This window comes from Hemibagrus wyckioides, linkage group LG16, assembly GCF_019097595.1.
Source record: "Hemibagrus wyckioides isolate EC202008001 linkage group LG16, SWU_Hwy_1.0, whole genome shotgun sequence".
Taxonomy (NCBI): domain Eukaryota; kingdom Metazoa; phylum Chordata; class Actinopteri; order Siluriformes; family Bagridae; genus Hemibagrus; species Hemibagrus wyckioides.
Window position 1 is genome coordinate 5,389,507 of NC_080725.1, and position 23,472 is coordinate 5,412,978.

General features: G+C 37.7%; 1 protein-coding gene across 1 annotated transcript in view; it reads right to left on the reverse strand.

Annotated features, from left to right (window-relative positions):
- Positions 1-7,762, reverse strand: part of LOC131366750 (uncharacterized) — a 34,722-nt gene extending 26,960 nt beyond the window's left edge. The window contains exons 1-2 of the mRNA XM_058411470.1: positions 7,438-7,762; positions 4,316-4,412 (exon numbers count right to left, since the gene is read on the reverse strand). Coding sequence (XP_058267453.1) covers positions 4,316-4,412; positions 7,438-7,556 — 216 coding nt within the window. The 5' untranslated portion in view covers positions 7,557-7,762. The remainder of the gene's footprint in view (positions 1-4,315; positions 4,413-7,437) is intronic.
- Positions 7,763-23,472: the final 15,710 nt, after the last annotated feature.

Here is a 23,472-nt window from a genome sequence, read left to right on the forward strand (position 1 = left end):
TTGCCATAATTTCTAATTAATTGCTAAATTGGTATTATTCTGAAAAAATATTTTAATAATCTATGATTTAATAAGAATAATCATTATTGGTGTCACTGGTTTATGCTGCATATAGCTGTTGAATGAATTCCAGTAGCTTTTAATAGACTACTGAGGTCAAATTTATGACCACTTCCTTTACTTCATGAACAAAACCACATGATCTGGCTAAGCCAGTAGAAAAATGGGCCAAATAATTTCAGGTACCACAGTCTAGCTATAGGTTTATATACTGTGGATATAGAATATCTACAGACCCCTTTAAAACCTGCAGATTTTAAATAATGAAACCAAGATAAATCATGTCAGAGCTTTTCTGCCTTTCATGTAGTTATGAAAGACAAATATGGAGTTTTTATTTTGTGTGTGTGAGTGGAAAGAGAATTTTTACAATAACCTCACTGGTTTGCACACCCCTTTCAACAGGATTTAGAGCTAGACCATTCCATAAGGCTGACCATCTTCTTCTGGAGCCACTGATTTGATTAGTTGAATTTGCGCTTTTGGGTTGTTATCATGCTGGAAGAAAAGAGACAGTCTAACACCAGGGGTGCACAAAGGGCAGGTGCAGGTTTTCAATCCAATCAAGCAGGAGCCACACCTAATTCCACCTGTTTAATCAGTCGAGCTTGGCTTTCAGTAGACTCAGGTGTGGCTTCTGCTTAATTGGACTGAAAGCCTGCACCCACACTGGCCCTTTCCAGATAAGGCTGGACATCCCTGGTTTAACACAAAGCTACGGGTTACAGACTGGTTTTTGGAGCTTTCCATGATTCCTTCCATCTGGACTACAGCCTTAGTCTCAGCTGAAGAGAAGCAGCCCCATAATCTGTCTTGTTCCTGCATCAAACATATCTTTCAGAATTATGCTTTACCTTGGTCTCTAGACTCTAACACATATTATTAAAACATTTTAGGTGGGCTTGGATGGGGCATTTTTATGTGGGGAAACCTGCCATTTACCCCACAGCCCAGATGTGTTTAAAAAAAAAAAACAAGAACTTGCTTTCACATTCAGAGAGCAACCAGTACTACCCAGATAATCCAGATATTCTTGATGTTCCTGCAACTCCTTTAAGGTTACCATAGGTCTCTTGGCAGCCATCCTGATAAATTTTTATTTCTTCAGTTTTGGAGGGATGTCCAGTTCTTGGTAAGGTCACTATGGTCCCTTATTTTCCTCACCTGTTAAACACTTCATGGTCTTCCATTCTACGTCTAATGTTTTGATCGTTACCTTTCTACAAGATCCCATACATATTTTATAAACTCTTTGTGGACAATAGCTTCAGCAGTCAGATGACACCAAGATAATGTCAGGGGGAGGTTAATCAGATTCACATAATTGACAGTTTGAACATGACTGGACAATTAAGAGGATGCCCCATTAGAAAAGGTTATGCACGCTTATTTTGTTTCTATTTGTTTCTGACTTGAATTTTGTTGGTTGAGATAAGACATTGGAAAAAGTTGGAAAAAGTTCTGACATCATGTAAAATTGGTCTAATTTTCTAACAGCACAGAAACCTGCAATTTCATCAGCGGTGTGTGGACTTTTTTTATATCCATTGCATATAAAGAAATTCATTATACAGATCTACCTTGGAATCAGCACTATGCCACTCAGAAGCAAGAAAAATCATGTTTATTTTTAGATGGTTGTAAAAGAAAAAAATCTACATGCCAGGAGAAGGTAAATTATTGCCTAGCCTGCTTCATTTCATGCTAGTACATGTCTCGGGAGAATTCCAACAAGGAGCAAAACACTTTCTAATCCGATGAGATTTGAAGCTTAGCATATTTTGGGCACTTCAGGCAGCTGTTACCCTGTGAGGCACACAGAATAGATCTACAGTAGAGAGGCCCTAGTTCCTATTCAAACCAGTCAATAAAAACTTGAGACAGCAGTATGAGGTCATGTAGGAAAGCCCTGAACATAAGGAACAAAAATAGCGTCATTGTTTCAGTCTTTACACAGTTTTATTACACATATTTGCTCATGATCATATCTACAACTTATACACATAGCACCTGAACAACAATCCCAATGTCATGTGCACACTGTGCCACTCCCCCTTTATTGAGCTGCAGGAAGCTTGTCAGGAAGCTGAAGAGGAAGGAGAGTGGGTTTCAAAGTGGCCTTAGCTCTGATGAACACATTCACAGGCTGTTTGTACTGCTGACACAACACCCATGGAGGAAAAGCAGACACAGGCTTAAGTTTGGCTGATGCTGGCCCACTTACTAAAGCTGCCTATGCAGAGAGGAACAGTGTTTAAAAAATAACTCTAAAAAACCAAGTACAAGACCTTAATATTCCTGCCTGCTGTGGTGACACTGTGGATACAGCTCTGAGCAGACGATAGTAACATTGTGAGCTCAAATCCCAATACTGTCAGAGAACCAACACTGAGCTGTTAAGCAAAGCTGGCAGCTGCTCAGGATTAGATCCCGTCTCAGTTGTAAGTCACTCTGGAAAAGAGAGTGAAAGCCTCACCAAGTTAATCATCAGAAAACCCAAAGTCAAATTGGGCAAGAAAGGGAACAAGATTTATTGCAAGCTGTAGTTTATTATTCACTGCTTACTGTTAATGTTTATTTGTCGCGTCTAACTGAAAAGCCGAAATGCAGCTACTAGTGATCAGGACTAACCAGTGATCTGTGAAATCTAGTATCCGAGTAATGAATTAAAGCTTAACAAACACATCTATGTGTCAATTGTTCAGGCACATTCAAGTCATTAACATTTTTCCATCTCCATCCCTGCCTAACCTCATTCACAGACACAAATACTACAAAAATAATAGTGGTACAATTAATTTTTTTTCCTAATTATGTATTGTGCAGATAGTAGCCATGGATGCAAAGGCAACAAGAGTTACTTTATTCTTAAGAATGAACTGTCTAACCCACACAAACACCAGCATTCAAAAGGAATGCATGCTTTTAAGTCTCCCCAGAGCTGTATTTTATGTAATCATTCACACACAAATTTAGAACACATGAAAATCTAAAAGAATTAAAGTAGATCTGCAAAACAGATTTAACCACTCAGCCCCCTTCCAGAAAAATAAAGCCCCACTTATTTGTCTTATTCGCCTTGAGAACAGAAGAAGAAGAAGAAGAAGAAGGCGGGTTTTGTATGCTTTTAGAAAACCCCCTAGGTGCAAGTGAGGTCATGATTTACCAAAGGTGTTGTGTAAGAACTTGAAAGTCCTGCACAGAGCCCTGACCTCCACCTAACCGAACACCTTTAGAATGAACTGAAACACAGACTACATGCCAGGCCTCCTCACCCCACATCAGTGCCTCACTAATGCTATTGTGGATGAATGAGCACAAATCCCCACAGCCACGCTCCAAAACCTAGTGAAAATGGAGGCTGTTATAGAAGCATAGGGGGGACAATCACTAGATGCTCAGCAAGCACATATGATTGTTATGGTTGGTTTTCCACATTCTTTAAGCTGAATAAGATAAACTAAAAAGAGAAAAAGCAAAAACCTGAGCACAAAGAAGCCTAACTGACTCAAAAAAATTATACTAAAACATATTAAGTTCATTTGGTACCAAAAGTTTAAAATAAAATAAACTCCGTAAGTCAAATATTAATTATCAAAATGTAAAAAGCTGTTAAAAAATTTTTTTTGCCTTGTTTGTATTTGCTGGGGTTTTTTTTCTTGATATAGGATTTTTTGCTTCTGCAATCTATTTTCGCTTCTGAAATTTTTTTTTATGGGGTGCGTGGTGGAGAAGAAGCTATTGGTCATTTTGGAGTGGGAGGTGCTCTGACAGTTAGACACGCCCACCTCATTAACAGTGGAGCGTTCTCTGACAAACAGAGATGAGTGTGCAGCAGCACTGAAACTATATTGTAGCTGTACCGTAAAAAGCTGACGAAAACATATGGGTAGCTGTTTGTAGACACATTCACAAACATTTCTTTATCCTACCATTTCTTTATCATTCCATAGTAGCAAATTTAACTCCATAGAAACTCCAAAAAATGCAACAGAAATTTATATTTAAAATAAATAATCGTGAACCTCGTCTTTCTTTCATGTGAAAAGACATTTGCACGTACTGTACATTATTTTCAGTTACTCTGCAGAGTGAAATGTTAGATAATTATATCATGGTCAATATCATACATTACATCCTGATGGTATTAGATCCCCTTGTTGATATCATAGTAATACTGCCCCTCCCAAATGGAAAGAACATTAGAAGAAGAGTAGTTGTTGATATTGATTAGCGATGAACTGCTAGAATTTACCTCTACACCAGATGACGTGTTCAGGAGATGTTCAGGTGAGAGACGCGAGTCTGCCTCACTGGACTGGCTGGAAGTGCTGTCATCGTCGAGTTTCTCACTGCAACACCAATGGGAGAGAAGAAGTATAGCAATGAGAAAACCGTACAAAAAAAATTACAGCATTTGGAATAACTTTGTTTTATAACGTTAAATAACATTACAGCATTTGGTGTGGCTTACAGGGGAAAAGAGAAATCTTTATGTATGTTCATTGTGTAAATTATTCATCACAATAACAAAATAAAAATAATTATCCTTTAATCAACCCTACTTGCTACCAGAGGACCTTGGTCCAAAGGTCAATAAATGATTCTGTTAGTCTTAAGACCATTGTTTTAGACATCTGGTTAAAGGGAGGGGCAGGGCTATCAGTTGGAATAGTCACATAGGGCGTTGGCCAAATATACCTATTAACCACAGAAAAGCTTTCCAGGTTGCTTGGGAGTCACTGGCAAAAACTGTGGTAAGTTACTAATTTAATTTAATGACCAAAAGGATTTCTTCCATGTATGTTCCAAGGGTGTGGACACTGAGTCTTAATGGTACGTGTTCATGTCATCAATCATAAAACTTGCTACAAGAAGCTGTGCCCAAATGGCCACTGGCAGAAAACATGGCAGGAACCCTGAGCCATGGTGGTGCACGAGTTTCAGTCAGACAGGATGAATGCACCGGAAAGTGTTGGTAGTGTGGTTTACATGCCTCTTTGATGGTGCATGAAAATCTATAAGTTCTGTGAAAGTCTATATTCTTATAAAGTGGGTGAGCTCATTCAGGCTCGTCCTACCAAAAAGAGGGCTGCCCCAGGACCTGCTACTAGTTCATTATGCAGATCCCCCAGGAGGAGTCAGAATCTGTCACTGGGGATAGAGAAGTCACAGTACTGAGCTTCTCACCCTTTTGCCACTACAATCTCGCACCAGGAGGAGCAGAGGAAAGCAAACAAATGAACAAGCAAAGGAATAAATGAGCAAGTGAATAATTTCCTTTAACTCCTACTTAAGCAATTACAGAAAAAAAACTTTAAAGACACACAACAGGTTAAACAGATTTGAACAATAAAATTGCATGCATAATGCAAAATAGCTAAGAGGCCATGGGAACGAAAATTCTGTGCCCTTTCATGTTATGTGCGGCGCAATGACTTGTGGCTTAGAGAAATGCCACAACACACACTCAGGGGGAAGAAGTTGCTCTATGAGGAACTGAATATCTTTTTAAAGAGACTGAGTTCTGACTGCTTTCCTGTACAGCCCCCATTATATATCATGTTTTAACTGTGGCATGACTAGTTCTACATTTTTGTAAATGTACCTTGTTCAACCCATGGCGATGCTAGAGCCTATGGGCCCCAGTAAAATGTTGCTCTGCACCAGTAAACATTTTCTGATAAATCATTGTCTGATAAGGTAGGTCTGAACACAGGCTTCAATATTCAAAGGACATTATCATTTACATCATTTGAAAACATGAAGGCTGATCATGAACAAAAAATATCCTGTGCATCTTTTTCGATCATATACCTCATCAATGCTCTTTACTGTGTTAAGGAGTTGTATGTGAATTTGTATTTAGTTGAATGAGGACTCAAACTCATTGTTGTGCTCATCAAACCATTCTTGAACCATTTGTGCTTTGTGGCACGGCGCATTATCCAGCTGAAACAGACCACAGGCATCAAGGAATACTGTTTCCATGAAAGGGTGTACATGGTCTTAGGTAGGTGGTACATGTCAAAGTAGTTGGATCAGATCACTCGGGCCAGCCTTCACTCACCACATGCATCAGTGAGCCTTGGCCACCCATGACCTTGTCACTGGTTCACCACTGTTCCTTCCTTGGACCACTTTTGATAGATACTGACCACTGCAGACTGGGAACACCCCACAAGAGCTGCTCTGATGCTCTGAACTAGTGGTCTAGCCATCACAATTTGGCCCTTGTCAAACTCGCTCAAATCCTTACACTTGTCCATTTTTCCTGCTTCTAACACATCAACTTTGAGGACAAAATGTTCACTTGCTGCCTAATATATCCCACCCACTAACAGGTGCCATGATGAGATAATCAATGTTACTCACTTCACCTCTCAGTGTTCATAATGTTATGCCTGATCAGTGTATAATTTGTTCAATAACGTTCGCTTGTTAACTGCTCAGAGAATGCTTGGCATTTGGCATTCTGCCACAAACAATGTGATTTAGTCAACACCATCGAAAGCCTGATAAAATGATTTGCTCATTCAGGTGGTTAGATAGTTAGTTAGTTGGTTTAATATACAGAATGTGTGCCATTTCAGGAATTATAATAGAAATAAGGAGGTCAAATATCAAAATGTAAACTTGAGTGAATGAACGTTGGCAACTGAGTTAATGTTAGTAAGTGTTCAAAAAATATGGAGTTTATCATTATCACTGTCATAACCAAACGATAACTAGTTTTTATACCTAAAAAAGTTTACAGGGGCAATTTTAGCTAAAATCTAATAATGTGTTGGGGGGGGTGATCTTCAGCACATACAGCACTTTCGGAACTTTCGTTACTTCTGACTACTTTATCAGCTACACTGGACTCTATCTCTTGGCAGTCAGCTTGAAGAAAATCATCTGTGAGATGAATTAATGTGATGGAAAATGTAAATGTGGGTGTCAGGTTCTTCTGATCTCCATCAGGCAGACACAGGAGTGAGTGTGAAAGGATGCAACACAAGCAGTGACAATGCGAACTGACCCACCCTTCAGTGTGAGACACAAGATTGAGTTACCCAGCAGGCAGAGCACTTTCCCCTGCTCATGTACCTGCTCCAGCACCAAAACACTTGGTGTTGCTTTTCCTCAATACAAAGTGTCTTGTACAGCTTCCTCGTATGTGACTGTTCTTAGTTTAATAATGATGCAGGAGAAGGTAACAGTATTCACACACTCTTAGACTTGTAGCTACATGAAAACAAACAGCGTCCAGTAAGCGCGCGCGCGCGCGCGCACACACACACGTTGCAAGGCTGTCACACAAACAAAAAAAACAATTCTAAACGTTACTTAATTACTTAAAATGTAAACCTGTAGTAACTTAAAGGAGCTCACCGGTTTTCACCCTCCGGGTCTGTTCTGTCTTGCTCTCCCGATTTATTTCTTGAAAACAGTCTCAAAAAGTTCCTCGGGAAGTCTTCATGCCACGATCGCTGCCTTTTCAAACCGGCCATTTCTAGTCGGAAGAAACCAACGACACGTGAGTATAATAAATAAATATATATATAGAAAAAACAATGGACAAATACTACTTCAAAACTTCCGTCCCATGTTTAACGCTCTGAAACGCAGCCTATGTGTGTCTACATTAGCTGGACTCGCTTTCACTGTAACGGCGTGGTGTGCATCCAGACCGAGGCTGCGTCCTGAAGCGCATACTAGCGTACTACATGTGGAACTAGTACAGTGCCTAACACTATACCTATTGGCTAGACATACTATTTAGTAGTGTAGTATGCTGTTCAGGACGTAGCCTTAGACTTTTAGAGGAAGTGAGGGAGGAGTCAGCTTCAGACTAACTCCACAGAACGTTAGGAAGAGGAACAGGGTTGTTTTATTATTATTATTATTATTATTATTATTATTATTATTATTATTATTAATAGTAGTATTTACTTATTTTATTTAATATAGCACTTCTGGTTTAGGGTTAACCTAATATATATTTTTGTGAAGTGAAACTTGATGCAGTAGTTCTGTAAAATATACACTATAGAACACAATATGAAGGTGTAGGGAAACAAAACAAAACAAATAAAAAAAGCTTAATTGATTGAATTTGTGTGGGACCATTTTAATAGTATCTGTATGAGAAAGAAAAGGCTGTCCTTTAGTGACACAGTGCTATTTTGATATCTGGTCAATTAACCCAACACACCATTAACTCAATACATAAGTAAACAAGGTACACACACAGACACACACACAAACAAAAACAACTCCTTTCTTGAACCCAAAGTTTAAACCTTTTTTTTTGTTTGTTTAATAATAAATGCATTCCCACAATAAACTATGATCTCCTGACAGAATCTAAACTGAAAAACAGGCCAAATTTCCTCCAGGAACCTGTTATTTTAACACAACAGTCAGTGATACAGACACTACATTTATTCTGCTAGTGTTATATTATATAATGAGGCAATGGAATTGGCTGAGAGGTAGCTTATTTCTTCTGTAATTCAATTGGAGGCCATTTAGAGGTGAAGAACATTTACAGGTTATTTAAGGACTGTCTCTCTAGCTTCCAGCCTCATTCTCATACCTGAGACAGATCAGTTGTCAGCTGCCAAGGTATAATGCGTCTCCTCTGCAGTTTCTGTGGTCAGACACTCTCTAATCTCTAATGCACTGGCTCCCTCTGCTGCTTACCTCTGAAACACTGCTATGGTCATTTGTGAGGTTGTTGACTGTCTCAGACACTCAGCAGAGACCATTACACTGATATGGCATGTTTCCACTATGGTATGATTAAGTACTTTGGTTTGATGATATACTTTAATAAATCTGATAAATAAATCTCAAATAGTAAATGAATGTCAATAATGCTTTTCTCTAGAGGACAGCATGGTGGCACAGAAGGTAGTGTCAATCGCAGTATCCACATTGGTTAGTGTCCTTCTAAAAAATGGTAAATTTATGAGTCTGAATTGTCAGTTCATGTAAATGTGTATGCATGGTGCCCTGAGATTTCCATCCAAAGTGTATTCCCAGTTTTCTAGGATGGGCTTGGGATTTACCACAACCCTGACTAAATAAATCATTTACTGAAGATGAATGAAGGAATTTCAAAAATTAATAAATTCATTAAAAAAACAATTCTAGGTGCATTTTGTCTTAAATATATTACTAGATTTAAGCAATGTACTTTAGATAGTCTGTAATTTAGGTTAGGTTAGAGTCAATGTAAGCATTTTCTCCAAACAAACAAGGAATGTACACCGATCAGCCATAACACTATGAGCAGTGAATAAGACTGATTATCTCATGGCACCTGTTAGTGGCTGGGATATATTAGGCAGCAAATGAACATTTTGTCCTCAAAATTGATGTGGAAAAATGCAGGAAAAATGGGCAAGTGTAAGGATTTGAGAGAGTTTGACAAGGGATGTGATGACTAGACGATGGGATCAGAGCATCCCAAGGGGTGTTCCCGGTCTGCAGTGGTCAGTATCTATTAAATGTAGTCCAAGGAAGGAACAGTGGTGAACCGGCAACAGGGTCATGGGTGGCCAAGGCTTACTGATGCATGTGGGGAGAGACACATGCAAGGCTGGCCCGTGTGATCCGATCCACGAGCTACTGTTGCTCAAATTGCTAAAAAAGAAAGAAGTTAATGCTGGTTCTGATAGAAAGGTGTCAGAATACACAGTGCATGAAGAGTCAGGGCTGTTTTGGCAGCGAAAGGGGGACCAACACAATTATTAGGCAGGTGGTCATAATGTTATGCCTGATCGGTGTATGTACTAGCTACAGTTTAGATGAGCATTTCATAGCGAGAGAGAGAGAGAGAGAGAAGAGTAATGTAAAAAGTAAAAAAAAAGTTAAAAGAAAAAAATCATATCTTGTCATCGTCTACCTTTAATGTGAAATAGCAACCAACACAATTCAAGTAAAAAACAAAATAAAATACTTTTAGGAAATCAAAAATAAAAGGAAAGAATACAATAAACTGGTTGCATAAGTGTGCCCACCCTTTTATTACAGAACATGTGGAACAGAATGAAACAGTTCTGTAGAAACACCATCTCAGGTTCAAATGAAATCACACACCACTGGGCAAAAGATCTATGGCAACATTTAAAGGAGGCTGCTGGAATATCTGGCAAGTACTGCTCACTCCCTGCATGTGACAATAATTCCTTGTGCACATTTCTGGGCTATGGTGTAGGGTAGCTAGACAGAAGCCCTTTCTCAAAGAAAAAAAAACCATCCAATCCTTTAAACCATGTGGCAAATGTTTGTGTGCAATATTACATCATGTGCAATATCTTAATCCTACTTCTTATGTGCAACATGTCCTAGTTCCCTAACACCCTTTTTGTACTTTGAATACATTTGTATACAATTGTATATATATGTATATAGATTATTTCATTCATTTTCATTTATATTTAATTTGCATTTAATTTTCTTGTTATCTGAAGCAGTCTATGGCCAAAGAATTGCCTTTAGGATTAATAAAGTTCTATCTTATCTTATCTTATCTTATCTTATCTTATCTTATCTTATCTTATCTTATCTTATCTTATCTTATCTTATCTTATCTTATCTTATCTTATCTTATCTTATCTTAAAATGTGGTATAATCTGTTGAGACAACATTTGGCACAATAACACAACAACAGATCGCTCAAAGAATGCCACAATGAAGCATGGTGGAGGTAGCATCATTCTATGGATTTAGGAACTCAGATCTAAATCCTACTGAAATCCTGTGGAAAGGTTGAACTGGACTGTGCACAGGAGATCTTCTCAAAATTTAGGGTAGATTTTTTTTAATAGCAGAATACATTTGCATGAACAAAATGTTGGGAGTTTCTTTTCCAAAAAGACAAAAAGACTGCTTTAGGTGTTTACTTTTTATAGTTATTAGTAAAGAGGTCTGCACCTTTATGCAATCGCAAGTTGATTCATTTCTTTTGTGTCTTTTTTACAAAAAGCATACGTATATGATTTTCCACTTGAATTTTTTGGTTGCTATGTATTACGATCGAGTGCAATTTCAAAAAGTATTATTTGTGAGGAATTCTACGCAAACAAAATAAGGCCAAAGCTTTAAAGTTTAAACTCACCTTTGTACAAAAGGCCTCTAATTTGAGTAAATGTGAGCTTGTTTAACTAATTACCCTGTAATAGTGCAGGTCACTGGTGTGTGAGGGGCTGCGAGTACGGACTAAGAGGCTTCAGCATTCTCCATGTCTGTAAGGCTCTTTCAAAATGGAAAATAGGAGCTTGTAACATTGCACAGATCCGACACAGATAATAGCTATAATTTTAAACAGACACTTTCTGAAATAAAACATCGTTGTTGATTTGCAGGGGATAAAAAGAATGGCTTTAATTACGGGGGCATTTATAACATTTATTAATACAAAGCTGAATCTGAAAGCTATTCCTGTTCCCCCCAGTAACAGGCAAAGGAAACAGAACAGTGTAAGTTAATTATCTGTTTATTTTAACCTTAATAAATCTTAATGTGAGGCTTGCTCTCGGTACAGCCAGACCGAGCAGTGTGCTTATTTTATGTTGAAGAGATTCATAGGAAACATGTTTAACTGAAGGAAAGGAGTCTGAGCCAATGCTATCTTTTATCCCTTCTGTGCTCCAGTGCCTACTTTCTATCTGAGGGATTCATTGCAAATCCTTAAACTCAGCAAGACAACACATATACACACACACACATTTATATTATATATTGTTTATCCACTCTCACCATTTGTTCATAAACCAGCATGTCAAATATTATGCAGGTAAGGCAAATATGTCTATATCAGAGGGCTTTTTGTAAACCAAACCTATTTAATTTAATTCGCTTTTGTATATTATTATATACTTACAAGTCAATTCGGGTATTAACTATCATAACTAAATGAATCCTAAATGTATTTAGATCTAACTTTATATCATTTAAAGAAAAAAGAGTCCTGAGAGACATAAGCATGGGATTAAATCACTAAAGAGAGGGGAATAAAAAAAATCTTCTGGCTATGTCTTCTACCTCAGTCTTGCCACACAGTTTATTTTCAAAATCTTTACCGAATGGAATGCAAAGGATCTAATTACTACTTAAATCAGGAAAATATGTATGTAAGTATATGAATTTGAATCTACAGATTGATCAACATATTTGCATTGCTTAAATAAAATTGATAGTATACCTTTATTAGTTTCGGCACACCTTTAGAGGAGTCCCACATTCCTCTTTTCAACATCGAAAGTACATCATCATCATTTTAAGGCCGGAGAAAACAAAATACCTAGTAATATTATTTGTGAGACCAAATGCATATGGGCATACAACAAGGAATAAAAACACTGACATCTGTAGTACAACATACATCGAGCCGGAAGCCATATGTCTGCCATCAGTAAGAGCACAGGGTCCAAGGGCCACCTAACTGAGTAGGAACTATTAGTCCCATGAGAGAGTTGGCCCCAGGATAAAAGAACTGCTGCAATATTATAAATGCAGAACTACATTTTCCAGAGCAAATCTTCCCTCACTCTGATTACCACTCTTCACGTCTGGATTTCATCAAGAGTGAGCCCCAGTGCTTGACTTAGAACGCAGCAGTTGTTAAATTTTACCTCAGTGACAATGAGAAGATTGTTTTTCTTGGGAAATCAATCTGCGTGTGGCATAGCTAATAAAACAACCGTAAACCTCTGGATCTGGATTTTTTTAGTTTTTGGGGTTTTTTTTCTTCTTCCCTCCCCACATTGCAGAAACTGGAGACCCAACTGCCCTGTTAACCCAGAAACCATCTTAAGGATCTTAGAGCACCTGAGTTAGTGAGTAGAGGCCAGTTTAGTGGGAATGCTCCTGGCTGTGCAGGGTTAAGTAGGGCTAATTGTGGAGCTTTACAGTGTGTGTGGGTCACAGAACAAGGGCTCACACTGCTTTAGAAACTACATTTCTGCAGGCCAACATGCTAAATGCTTTCCACATGCTACCATGAGGATTGTTTACACACACAGTCACACAAGCACACACACTAACATTTCAGATATCATGACAAAGTTCTTTTAAAAAAGAATTTTTACCAGAACTACTACCAGTTTCTAGAACTTGTATGATTCAAGAAATATTTACTCTGGCCATGACAAACAGCCACACACACACACAAGAGAGAGAGAGAGAGATTAATATAAGATGCACTGCTCAGTGCAATATAGAAAAATCAAGCTAAGATTTGTAACAAGACAATTTTGTATACTTCTTCTCGTATCACTTTTTTTAGTCACAGGATAATATACAAATATTATGGCAGTACAAGACAAAAAAACCCCATAAAACTATAATTCCATTACAGTGACATGTGAACTTTATAAGGCAACTACACATTATACAGGAGCAGGACAGGTGACGAAATTCGTTAAAAAACTATTCCTTGAGGTCTCTTTGGGTGGTTAAGAGTTTAAAGGTGTACTTTCTGTGACAATGTGATAATGATGGTGTAGATCTGAAAAATGCTAGTATGTGTAAAAATATTTGTCATGTAAACACTTGAATGTGACTTTTTCTTATAAATCAGATTCAAAAAAATACCTTACACCTTACTAGCATTTCCAGTACAGTGGTGTGAATGCAACGACAGATGCTCTGCACTAGTTCTGTTTATAATATATATATATATATATATATATATATATATATATATATATATATATATATATATATATATACACACTATATTGCCAAAAGTATTCGCTCACCCATCCAAATAATCAGAATCAGGTGTTCCAATCACTTCCATGGCCACAGGTGTATAAAATCAAGCACCTAGGCATGCAGACTGTTTTTTACAAACATTTGTGAAAGAATGGGTGGCTCTCAGGAGCTCAGTGAATTCCAGCGTGGAACTGTGATAGGATGCCACCTGTGCAACAAATCCAGTCGTGAAATTTCCTCTCTCCTAAATATTCCACAGTCAACTGTCAGCTGTATTATAAGAACATGGAAGTGTTTGGGAACGACAGCAACTCAGCCACGAAGTGGTAGGCCACGTAAACTGACGGAGCGGGGTCAGCGGATGCTGAGGCGCATAGTGCGAAGAGGTCGCCAACTTTCTGCAGAGTCAATCGCTACAGACCTCCAAACTTCATGTGGCCTTCAGATTAGCTCAAGAACAGTGCGCAGAGAGCTTCATGGAATGGGTTTCCATGGCTGAGCAGCTGCATCCAAGCCATACATCACCAAGTGCAATGCAAAGCGTCGGATGCAGTGGTGTAAAGCACGCTGCCACTGGACTCTAGAGCAGTGGAGACGCGTTCTCTGGAGTGACGAATCGCGCTTCTCCATCTGGCAATCTGATGGACGAGTCTGGGTTTGGCGGTTGCCAGGAGAACGGTACTTGTCTGACTGCATTGTGCCAAGTGTAAAGTTTGGTGGAGGGGGGATTATGGTGTGGGGTTGTTTTTCAGGAGCTGGGCTTGGCCCCTTAGTTCCAGTGAAAGGAACTCTGAATACTTCAGCATACCAAGACATTTTGGACAATTCCATGCTCCCAACTTTGTGGGAACAGTTTGGAGCTGGCCCCTTCCTCTTCCAACATGACTGTGCACCAGTGCACAAAGCAAGGTCCATAAAGACATGGATGACAGAGTCTGGTGTGGAGGAACTTGACTGGCCTGCACAGAGTCCTGACCTCAACCTGATAGAACACCTTTGGGATGAATTAGAGCGGAGACTGAGAGCCAGGCCTTCTCGTCCAACATCAGTGTGTGACCTCACAAATGCGCTTCTGGAAGAATGGTCAAAAATTCCCATAAACACACTCCTAAACCTTGTGGACAGCCTTCCCAGAAGAGTTGAAGCTGTTATAGCTGCAAAGGGTGGACCGACGTCACATTGAACCCTATGGATTAGGAATGGGATGTCACTTAAGTTCATATGCGAGTCAAGGCAGGTGAGCAAATACTTTTGGCAATATAGTGTATATATATATATATATATACATATATATATATATATATATATTACACCCGGCCATCCATGTGATGGAGAAGAAAACGTGGATTATCAGAGAAGGCATTCTTCCATTGCTCCGTGGTCCAGTTCTGATGGCGCTTTCGGGGGTACACAGGGGTCAGCATGGGCACCCTGACTGGTCTGGAGCAATGAGCCCCATACGCAACAAACTGCGATGCACTGTGTATTCTGACACCTTTTCTATCAGAACCCTAGAGCTGCAGTTTTGGAGATGCTCTGATCCAGTGGTCTAGCCATCACACTCCTTGTCAAACTCACTCAAATCCTTACGCTTGTCCATTTTTCCTGCTTCTAACACATCAACTGATGACAACAATTGATGACAAAATGTTCATTTGCTGCCTAATATATCCCACCCACTAACAGGTGCCATGATGAGGAGATAATCTGTGTTGTTCACTTCACCTGGCAGTGCTCATAATGTTATGACTGATAAGATTATGGCATATATATATATATATATATATATATATATGTGTGTATATATAGGATTACATGGGAGGCATGTAGGCATAAAGTTCAAATCAAGTTAAAAATTAGAATGAGGGAAACTTGATTTAAATGACTGGTTGCAGATGCAATATAGGATGGTGTGAGTATAAAAGTGGCAGCTCTGAAGGCTGAAGGTAGAAACATCTTACTGATAAGAGACATCAGAAGAAAATGGCCTGGTTTAAGCTGACAGGAAGGTTATTGAAGATCACTCTTTACTGTACATCTGTGGTGAACTGCAGAGCAACAAAAAACAAATAAAACATCAAACCTTTACATGAATAAACTAAACATATCAGCCAAGAATCTGAGGCTATCATGGGCACAGACACCAAACCTGGTCAGAAAAGATTGGAGAAATAACAGAAAGACCAGGTGACATTTTTATGATTTTAATAACATCTTTAATCACATCAAATCAACAGCCAGATCCTACAAACATCATAAACAGTGCAACCTTTACTGACTTCAGAATCTATTAAAATAGTCCTTCAAACTTTATAGCCTGCTGCCGATCTTTAATTACTGATACTGAAAAAAATTCCAGTATTCTGCTGCTCACCTGGTTTATAACCTGCCATAGCTCTCTCATGTAACCCCCAGGTGAGGTCACTCTACTGGCCTCCTGTTGTGGCAAAAATCAAATCAACTTCTTATCCTTGCTTCACTGACATCAAAGAGCTCTGGACCACATTATCTACATACTCTGGTTCAGAACTACACACCTGCACACCAACTCGGGTCTTAAACCTTAGGAAGACTGGTATGTCCTTCTATGAGCTAGATCCCACTGCTGCATTAGATCCGAGCTCCTCAGCTGTAGAATGAAATTATTCCTACATTTTGAAAAGATCTATGTTTCTATCCATGATTCTTTCAATAAACATCTAAAGACATTAGTCTTCAGGCAGACTTTAGGATAATAGTGTTATCTAGCTGCACACATTAACTTTCATAATATTTCTTAGTTTAATGAATGTACTTTGTATTATTGTTTATGCACTTAGGTTAGACTTTTTTGTTTTACTTACTAGACCCCTCTAGCACTAAATGTAAATCTAAATGTAAATGTAAAACACCACACATGAATACATAACCTCCTTGCCTGCCCCACTCTTCTATCACCGCAGCACAAAATGACTGCACTGTAATGTCTGGCAGGTGCAGTAGAGGAATCCGGCAGTTGAGCTTTTTTTTCCATTTTTGCAATTAATTACCCAACTAAGGACACATAACAAGCACGATCAGCCTCTGGGGATCAGCCACTGGCCACTGCTCGCAAATGCATACTCTACAACTTTGAGCAAACTACTTACGGTCTATGTAATGAGTCCAAATGGCCCATTTAAATGCTCTGAAAACAAATCTGGTCCGCTTGTATGGCTGCACAAACATGTAGCCAGAGTCTTAATTCCTGAAGCTACAGCACAGCCTGACATACTCTATTAGAGCCTCATTAGCAGCAGGAGATGGATGGTGACTCTCTAATAGGGTCATGATTAAGTACCTCGTGAAATGTGTTTTACAGCTATGGGCTCAGATGGAAGAAGGGAGCCATTAAGCACTCTTTGTAAAGGGTATTAAAAGCACTACTCTTTTTGTATTAGCGAAAAACCACATAGTACATGCTGCACTTTCATAACTTTCTTTATATTTGCAGTTCTAGGTTGGAGCTAGTACCCCTCTGCCATCAAGCTTTGCAACACACACACACCTTACTATAAAATTATAATACTAACTCAATTACTACTAATGACAACACAGAGTTTTTGTGTAGGTTGATATGACTAGCTTTTGTAGAGTAGAAAGAAGAAAAACAATATGAGAGCGTGACCAAGGAAACGTAGCCAAATGCCATGTGAGAGAAGATAAGAAGCCCTATTATCTGGTAGCTATCTAGTTGAAAGCAAAAGACACCAAGCAAGTTGTTAAACAAGTACTTTTGTAGTTTTATCCTACACAGGGTTGTAGGAAGCCTAGAGCCTGTCCAAAAGGCATTTGGGGGGACGCCCTGGACTGGATGCCATCCCTTTGCACGGCACAATCTCTCTCTCTCTCTCTCTCTCTCACACACACACATACACACACGCACAACAGATAATTTAGAGATGCTAGTCAACCTACAATGCATGCTTTTGGACTGGTGGAGGTTACTGGATTACCTGGAGGAAACTCCTGAAGCACAGGAAGGACACAACAAATATAATTATGAGCGATGGCTTTGTCCAGTTCAAAAAATATTAGAAATGGCACCTCAACAACAAGCATCTTAGTGTAGATACTGTAGGTAATGTCTAATATTAAGGAATTAAACACAAAAGGGTCATATTATTAGGAAACAGAATCAACAAACTGGAGGTATAATGTTTATGTTTAGATTTATTTGACAAACTCTCCTTCTTAAAATTAGGTATTAAAATGAGCACATATAAACTTTGCCTTAAGGGCCATGCTGTGAAAATTAATTAACATTCTGCTAAATCAGATTCAGTGGAGTCATTTTAATACATTTTATAATAAACAGATGGTAAAAAATAGAACGGTTTAAGCTCATATGATTTGCTTAATATATAACAGCATTCATGTAATCCTATAGTCTTAGCATCGTGATGTGCTGATTTTTTAAAAAAATATTCTTGTTTTATTAAGTTCTATCCGGACATTTCTTATGTCACACCATTAGGGGGCGCACATGTGCATAAAAATAAAATAATAGGGCAAATTTTTTAATAAAAATGTTTGAATACTAATGATTATTATAAGTTCGAGATAAGAGATGAATGAGGCTTTACTTTCACATAAGCATTTGTCCAATTATTATTATTATTATTATTATTATTATTATTATTATTATTATTATTATTATTATTATTATTATTATTATTTGTTTTTGTTGTTGCTGTTTCTACTATGCCTTATTCTTATTATTGTGTACCCTGTATATTATTCATAATTACTATTATATTTTTTTTTATTAATTCTAAATCTTAATACCTAAAACTTGAATTCTGATGTTTACATGTAGCATCTCATTTGTTATATTGAAAGCGCAGATTTGTAATTTTATGTGTTTATAAAACAAATGTGTTTCCTCGTTCTCAGTTATAATTAATCCTTCTTTTCCGAATACACTGACTGTCTCATATTCTGTAACAGTGAAATGCCTGTGTCTCTTTGTATTAGACAATATGCATTATTCTTTGCTCTCACTCATGTCATGTGTACATTTCCTGGTTGTGTTTGTTTCTTTATGTTCGTGTCTCACATATCCTCACACATATCCTCATACATCTTCCTTTTCCTTTTCCAAAGTCAAGTCTCCTTTCCTCTAGCTGGATTATTATTGCAGTAATTGTCGTGTAAAACAGGGGAAGTTGTATGGCAGTGTGGACCGACCACGCCAAGTGTACAGTGACTACAGTGTAACACTGATATATTTTCAGTGTGCATGTAAGAATTCAAAGACATTCAAGTCCATCTGTTTTTCCTGTTAGCTGGCCTCTACTCACAGCCACTTTCTTATACATATGTCCTTTTTTCTGCATTTACATTTTGGTAATTGCCAGAAGCTTTTATTCAAAGTACCTCACAAATGAGCCATTAAACTAAACCGCTGATGACTAGCGGTCTTCCACAATTATATCCTCAAAGGCTCGATCTTGGGATCTGAACACACAACCTTCCATTACTTCAATACTAATGCATATACGTATTACTTTAATGTCACATTTACTGAGAAAAAGAAAAATAACAAAAGATTGTTGGACAATTGAAACTATTTCTGTGTCCAAGGAATAGTACATACAATGAATGAGGCTGCAAATGGAATTTTTGATGCAGACAATATCCTTGTGTCCTGATTAGGAAAAAAGTGTGTGTGTGAGTGTTATAGGTATTTGCACATATGCATAGCTCACCAATACATAGCTCATCTATTAGCTGCATAGCCATGTGACAATAAAAAAAAAAAAAAAATTAACTGGGATGATTTCATACTGAAGATCAGACTTTGTGTTTTTGCCTGTGTATTTTTTTTTTTTTTTTTACCATATAAAGAAATAGGTTTGAGGTTTTTAAGGTATTAAACCATCAGCACTGATAAGATAAAACAACTATGCTTGATATATGGAGATAGATGTACTTTATCTATATTCTACCTATCTATAAAAGTACCGAAGTACTTGAGGATGTGGGTCACTGTAACAGTACCTAATATGAGTATTGCTGTCATAGTACTTCTAGTTCAGTTTTTTATTTTTGATCAGTAAACAATTCAAATGATGCATTTAAACGCGGGAGTATATAAATATGTAATTACTTTTCCAGACCTGATTAAATTAGAACAGTTTCCTACACTTCAGGTGCCGCATGCTTTGGTCAGCAGCAACAATGTCTGATGGAGACAGGTGAGCATCCCTGGCTGAATTTATCACATAGCTTCGGTTTTCTATGTTTAAAACAAAGCAACTAGATAATAATCTGCGATGTCTGCAATCCGAAACCTGTGGAGATATCAAAATTTCACAAATCACCATTCAACCTGTAGAAATATACTAACTATTCAGATCTTTTAATGTTTTCCTTCTGTATTAACTCTGATGTTTTGTAGTGAATTCCTGTTGTGTTTAATATTTAAGTGTTGTAAAAGCCTTTAAGTCTAAGGGCCATCTTTGCTAGATAGCTAATTATATAATTATAATAATTAGCTAGAAACCCCAACAGCATTTGGCTAAGTTAGTTAACCAGCTAACATGTGAAAAGATAAACATTTAGAGTTGCTATAGAAGAACCCTCTGAAACCAATTTGAAAAGGAACCCTTTCAGGCCAGATGGAATCAATTAAAAGTCTGATCTAAAGCTTTCCAGAGGGTTCTGTTATCGCTACAAATTGATCTCTTTTTTTTTAAGAGTGTGGTAGAACTCTGAGAGGATGAAGAGGTGGTTTCTAGGAGGAGGCAGTTCTGCTGATGGTTATTTGGCTACTCTCCTCTCATTAATCACCAGCCTCTGACACCTCGTATATTTACACTCTGCACACACACACACACACACACACGTGTAAGGAGGATAGAGAATCCATCTTGCTGATCTCTCTTAAAAGGATTCTCTTACCATAAATGAATTTATATTTTAGTGCCGAGTTAAGCATGAATATAATTCCGAATATGTAACGGAAATTAATTCAATTATCAAAATGAAGGCAAATAAAATATTTAAACAACCAAGAGTGTAAAAATGTCTACATGAAACGGAACTGTTATTTCAAAGGTACAATCATTTTTATAGACATGAGTTGGATTTGAAATTTGGAATCTATTGCACGTTTTGTATTTTATTTTAATATAAATCTACATTATGGTACAGTAGATAATAGTTGGGAGGCACAGCAGCAGGGTCTGAGTTTAACATGTACTCCCCTGTGTCCTCTGGGTTGTTTAGTTTCCTTGCATTCCGCTAATGGGTTGGTGTCCCATCCAGAGCATAAAACATCAGATAGATAGATAGATAGATAGATAGATAGATAGATAGATAGATAGATAGATAGATAGATAGATAAAATCTTATTTTTATGTCTATGTCTAGCTGGAAAATATTTTTTCCAGCTGTGATTTGCAATGCTTCTGATCCATGCCAGACATTAAAATACATAAAGCAGTAGATTTAGTCAAATGCTGTGGGACTCCCATCCTCACTTATCTACCATGAATGTCCAGTTTTTAATTCATTCTGACTAGATGGATGAATTAACTTAAACAGGCCATCAGCTTCTTCAACCTGCTGTTTAACCGATTAAACGTATCTCTGGCTTTTGGAGGAGAATGGAGTTCAGTGACCTAAAAACAAAGCTTTACAGCTGCAAGTGGAAGATCTTAATGAGTCACTGATTTCCACTCATTAGGCTTAATAAGAGGTTAAACCACTCACTGCTTCTGGGACGTCTCATTCTCTCATTTCCTCTTCATTCAATCTCAGTTTTGGTCAAGTGCACTAAAGTCTATTTCAACATGATTCTCTGTTACAGAGCTCAGCAATTGTTAGATTACACAGGGATAGAAATGTCTTTAAATCAGAGAAGAATATAATTTAAAGAATAACAACAACAAAAACCTTATATGACTGTGGTTATGATGAACTACTGAAGATTTGCACTAGTACTGATGTAGGCCTAATATTTGACACTGGGATTTTATTTATTTTTATTTTAATGCAAAGTTTTTAGAAGATTTGCTTTGGTAGTATGGTCATCTTTATGCAAATGTTTAATACATTTCTTTACTGCTCCTGTTTCTAGTATTTATTACATACCTATTTTTCCTCGTTGCTATATCTTTTTTTCCCATTTCTTCTAACATTTTTCATGTACACAGGAAAAATCTGTTGGTAGAGAGAGGAATTACAGCATGTAAAACAAGGAAAAATTTCTAACCACACTACATACGTTAAAGGATCGTTGAAGGAAAAATGACAATGTGTCTTAGTAAGGTTTTAGGCCACCATGAGTCACCACTTTCAATGCACCTTGGCACAGATTCTACAAGTCTCTGGAACTAAAACAACTAACACTGAAGTTTCTGTCTAATTATTTTGTTTATAATCTCCCACAGGTTTTCAGTTAAGTTGAGATCTCTTGAGTGCCGACACCAGTACTTATATAAGTTAAACCATTTCTTACTCATCAGATTACTTAGTGAAGACCTTGTGCCCTATGGATGGGAAAATTCAGCCTGGAATTTCAGCTCCTCTCCCATCAGGAGAGAAATGTTACATCATAGGATACATGTGATAAAGTTAGAACTTTTTTTTAGTATTGATTTGCATTAAATTGACTGTTCTCTGGATGTGTGCCACACATGCACTAGAACACCTGCTGAAAACATGGTGAAAGATCTGGCCATATTGCTCTTTTTCCATGTCTGTAACCAGGGCTTTTTCTGCACCACTGAACTCTCGAAAGTGCATTTGTCTTTGTAATGAAGGGTTTATGCGGTGCAGCCCTACTATAATATCCCTCTCTGTGTAGTTGTTGACAGAATGCTCTTGCTGACAGTCTGATCAATCCTGCACTGACATTCTCAATCACCTGAGAGAAGAACCTGGTTGCACTTCTGATTTTCCTTTATATTCATCTAGCATTAATGCATGATCATCATTGGCATTTGTACTGCATTTCCTATAGATCTAAATACAGACTCAAACACAAGCAGTCAGCTGAGTAATGTTTGAGACTGAAGCATCTCCCTTTAAAAATTAAGGAGGGTGTTATTGAGCTAAAGAATGGACCAAAACTGGCAGGTTAATACATGCCATATATACTTTTATGTAGGGTAGGATGTTAACTGCTAAAAGGTACCATGCAGTACCGTATGACTTTCCTCTTTTTTGTGTGTTATTTTCTTTTTTATATATATATATATATATATAAGTGTGTGTGTGTGTGTGATCTTGTCGATTTGAAGGTTTGCAGGCTTGTAACACGCAACACGCTGAGAGAGAGAGAGAGAGAGAGAGAGAGAGAGAGAGAGAGAGATGGTTTCAGTATTTTCCACACTGAGCTCCCCGTGATAATCCATCAGTACTGACAGGTATAGAGAAAATGATAGCCCGAATATCACAGCCAGTGCTCCTATTCAAATAAATCTACTGATTACTCAGTCATATATCTCACACTGCGCACTGCACACTACCTGCACTTTCTCAACAGCAACATTCTGTTTTTAGTCAATAATAAATCATGATAAAAAAAAATTACAAGTGCTTTATTGATTTTAATATTTTTTTAAAGAATGAATATATTCTAAATGCCTATGTAAATCTTACCTCTGTGGCTATATATGTTTGGGGTTCAGCATGCAAAGCATTTCTGGATTTCTTAATGATCCAGTTTT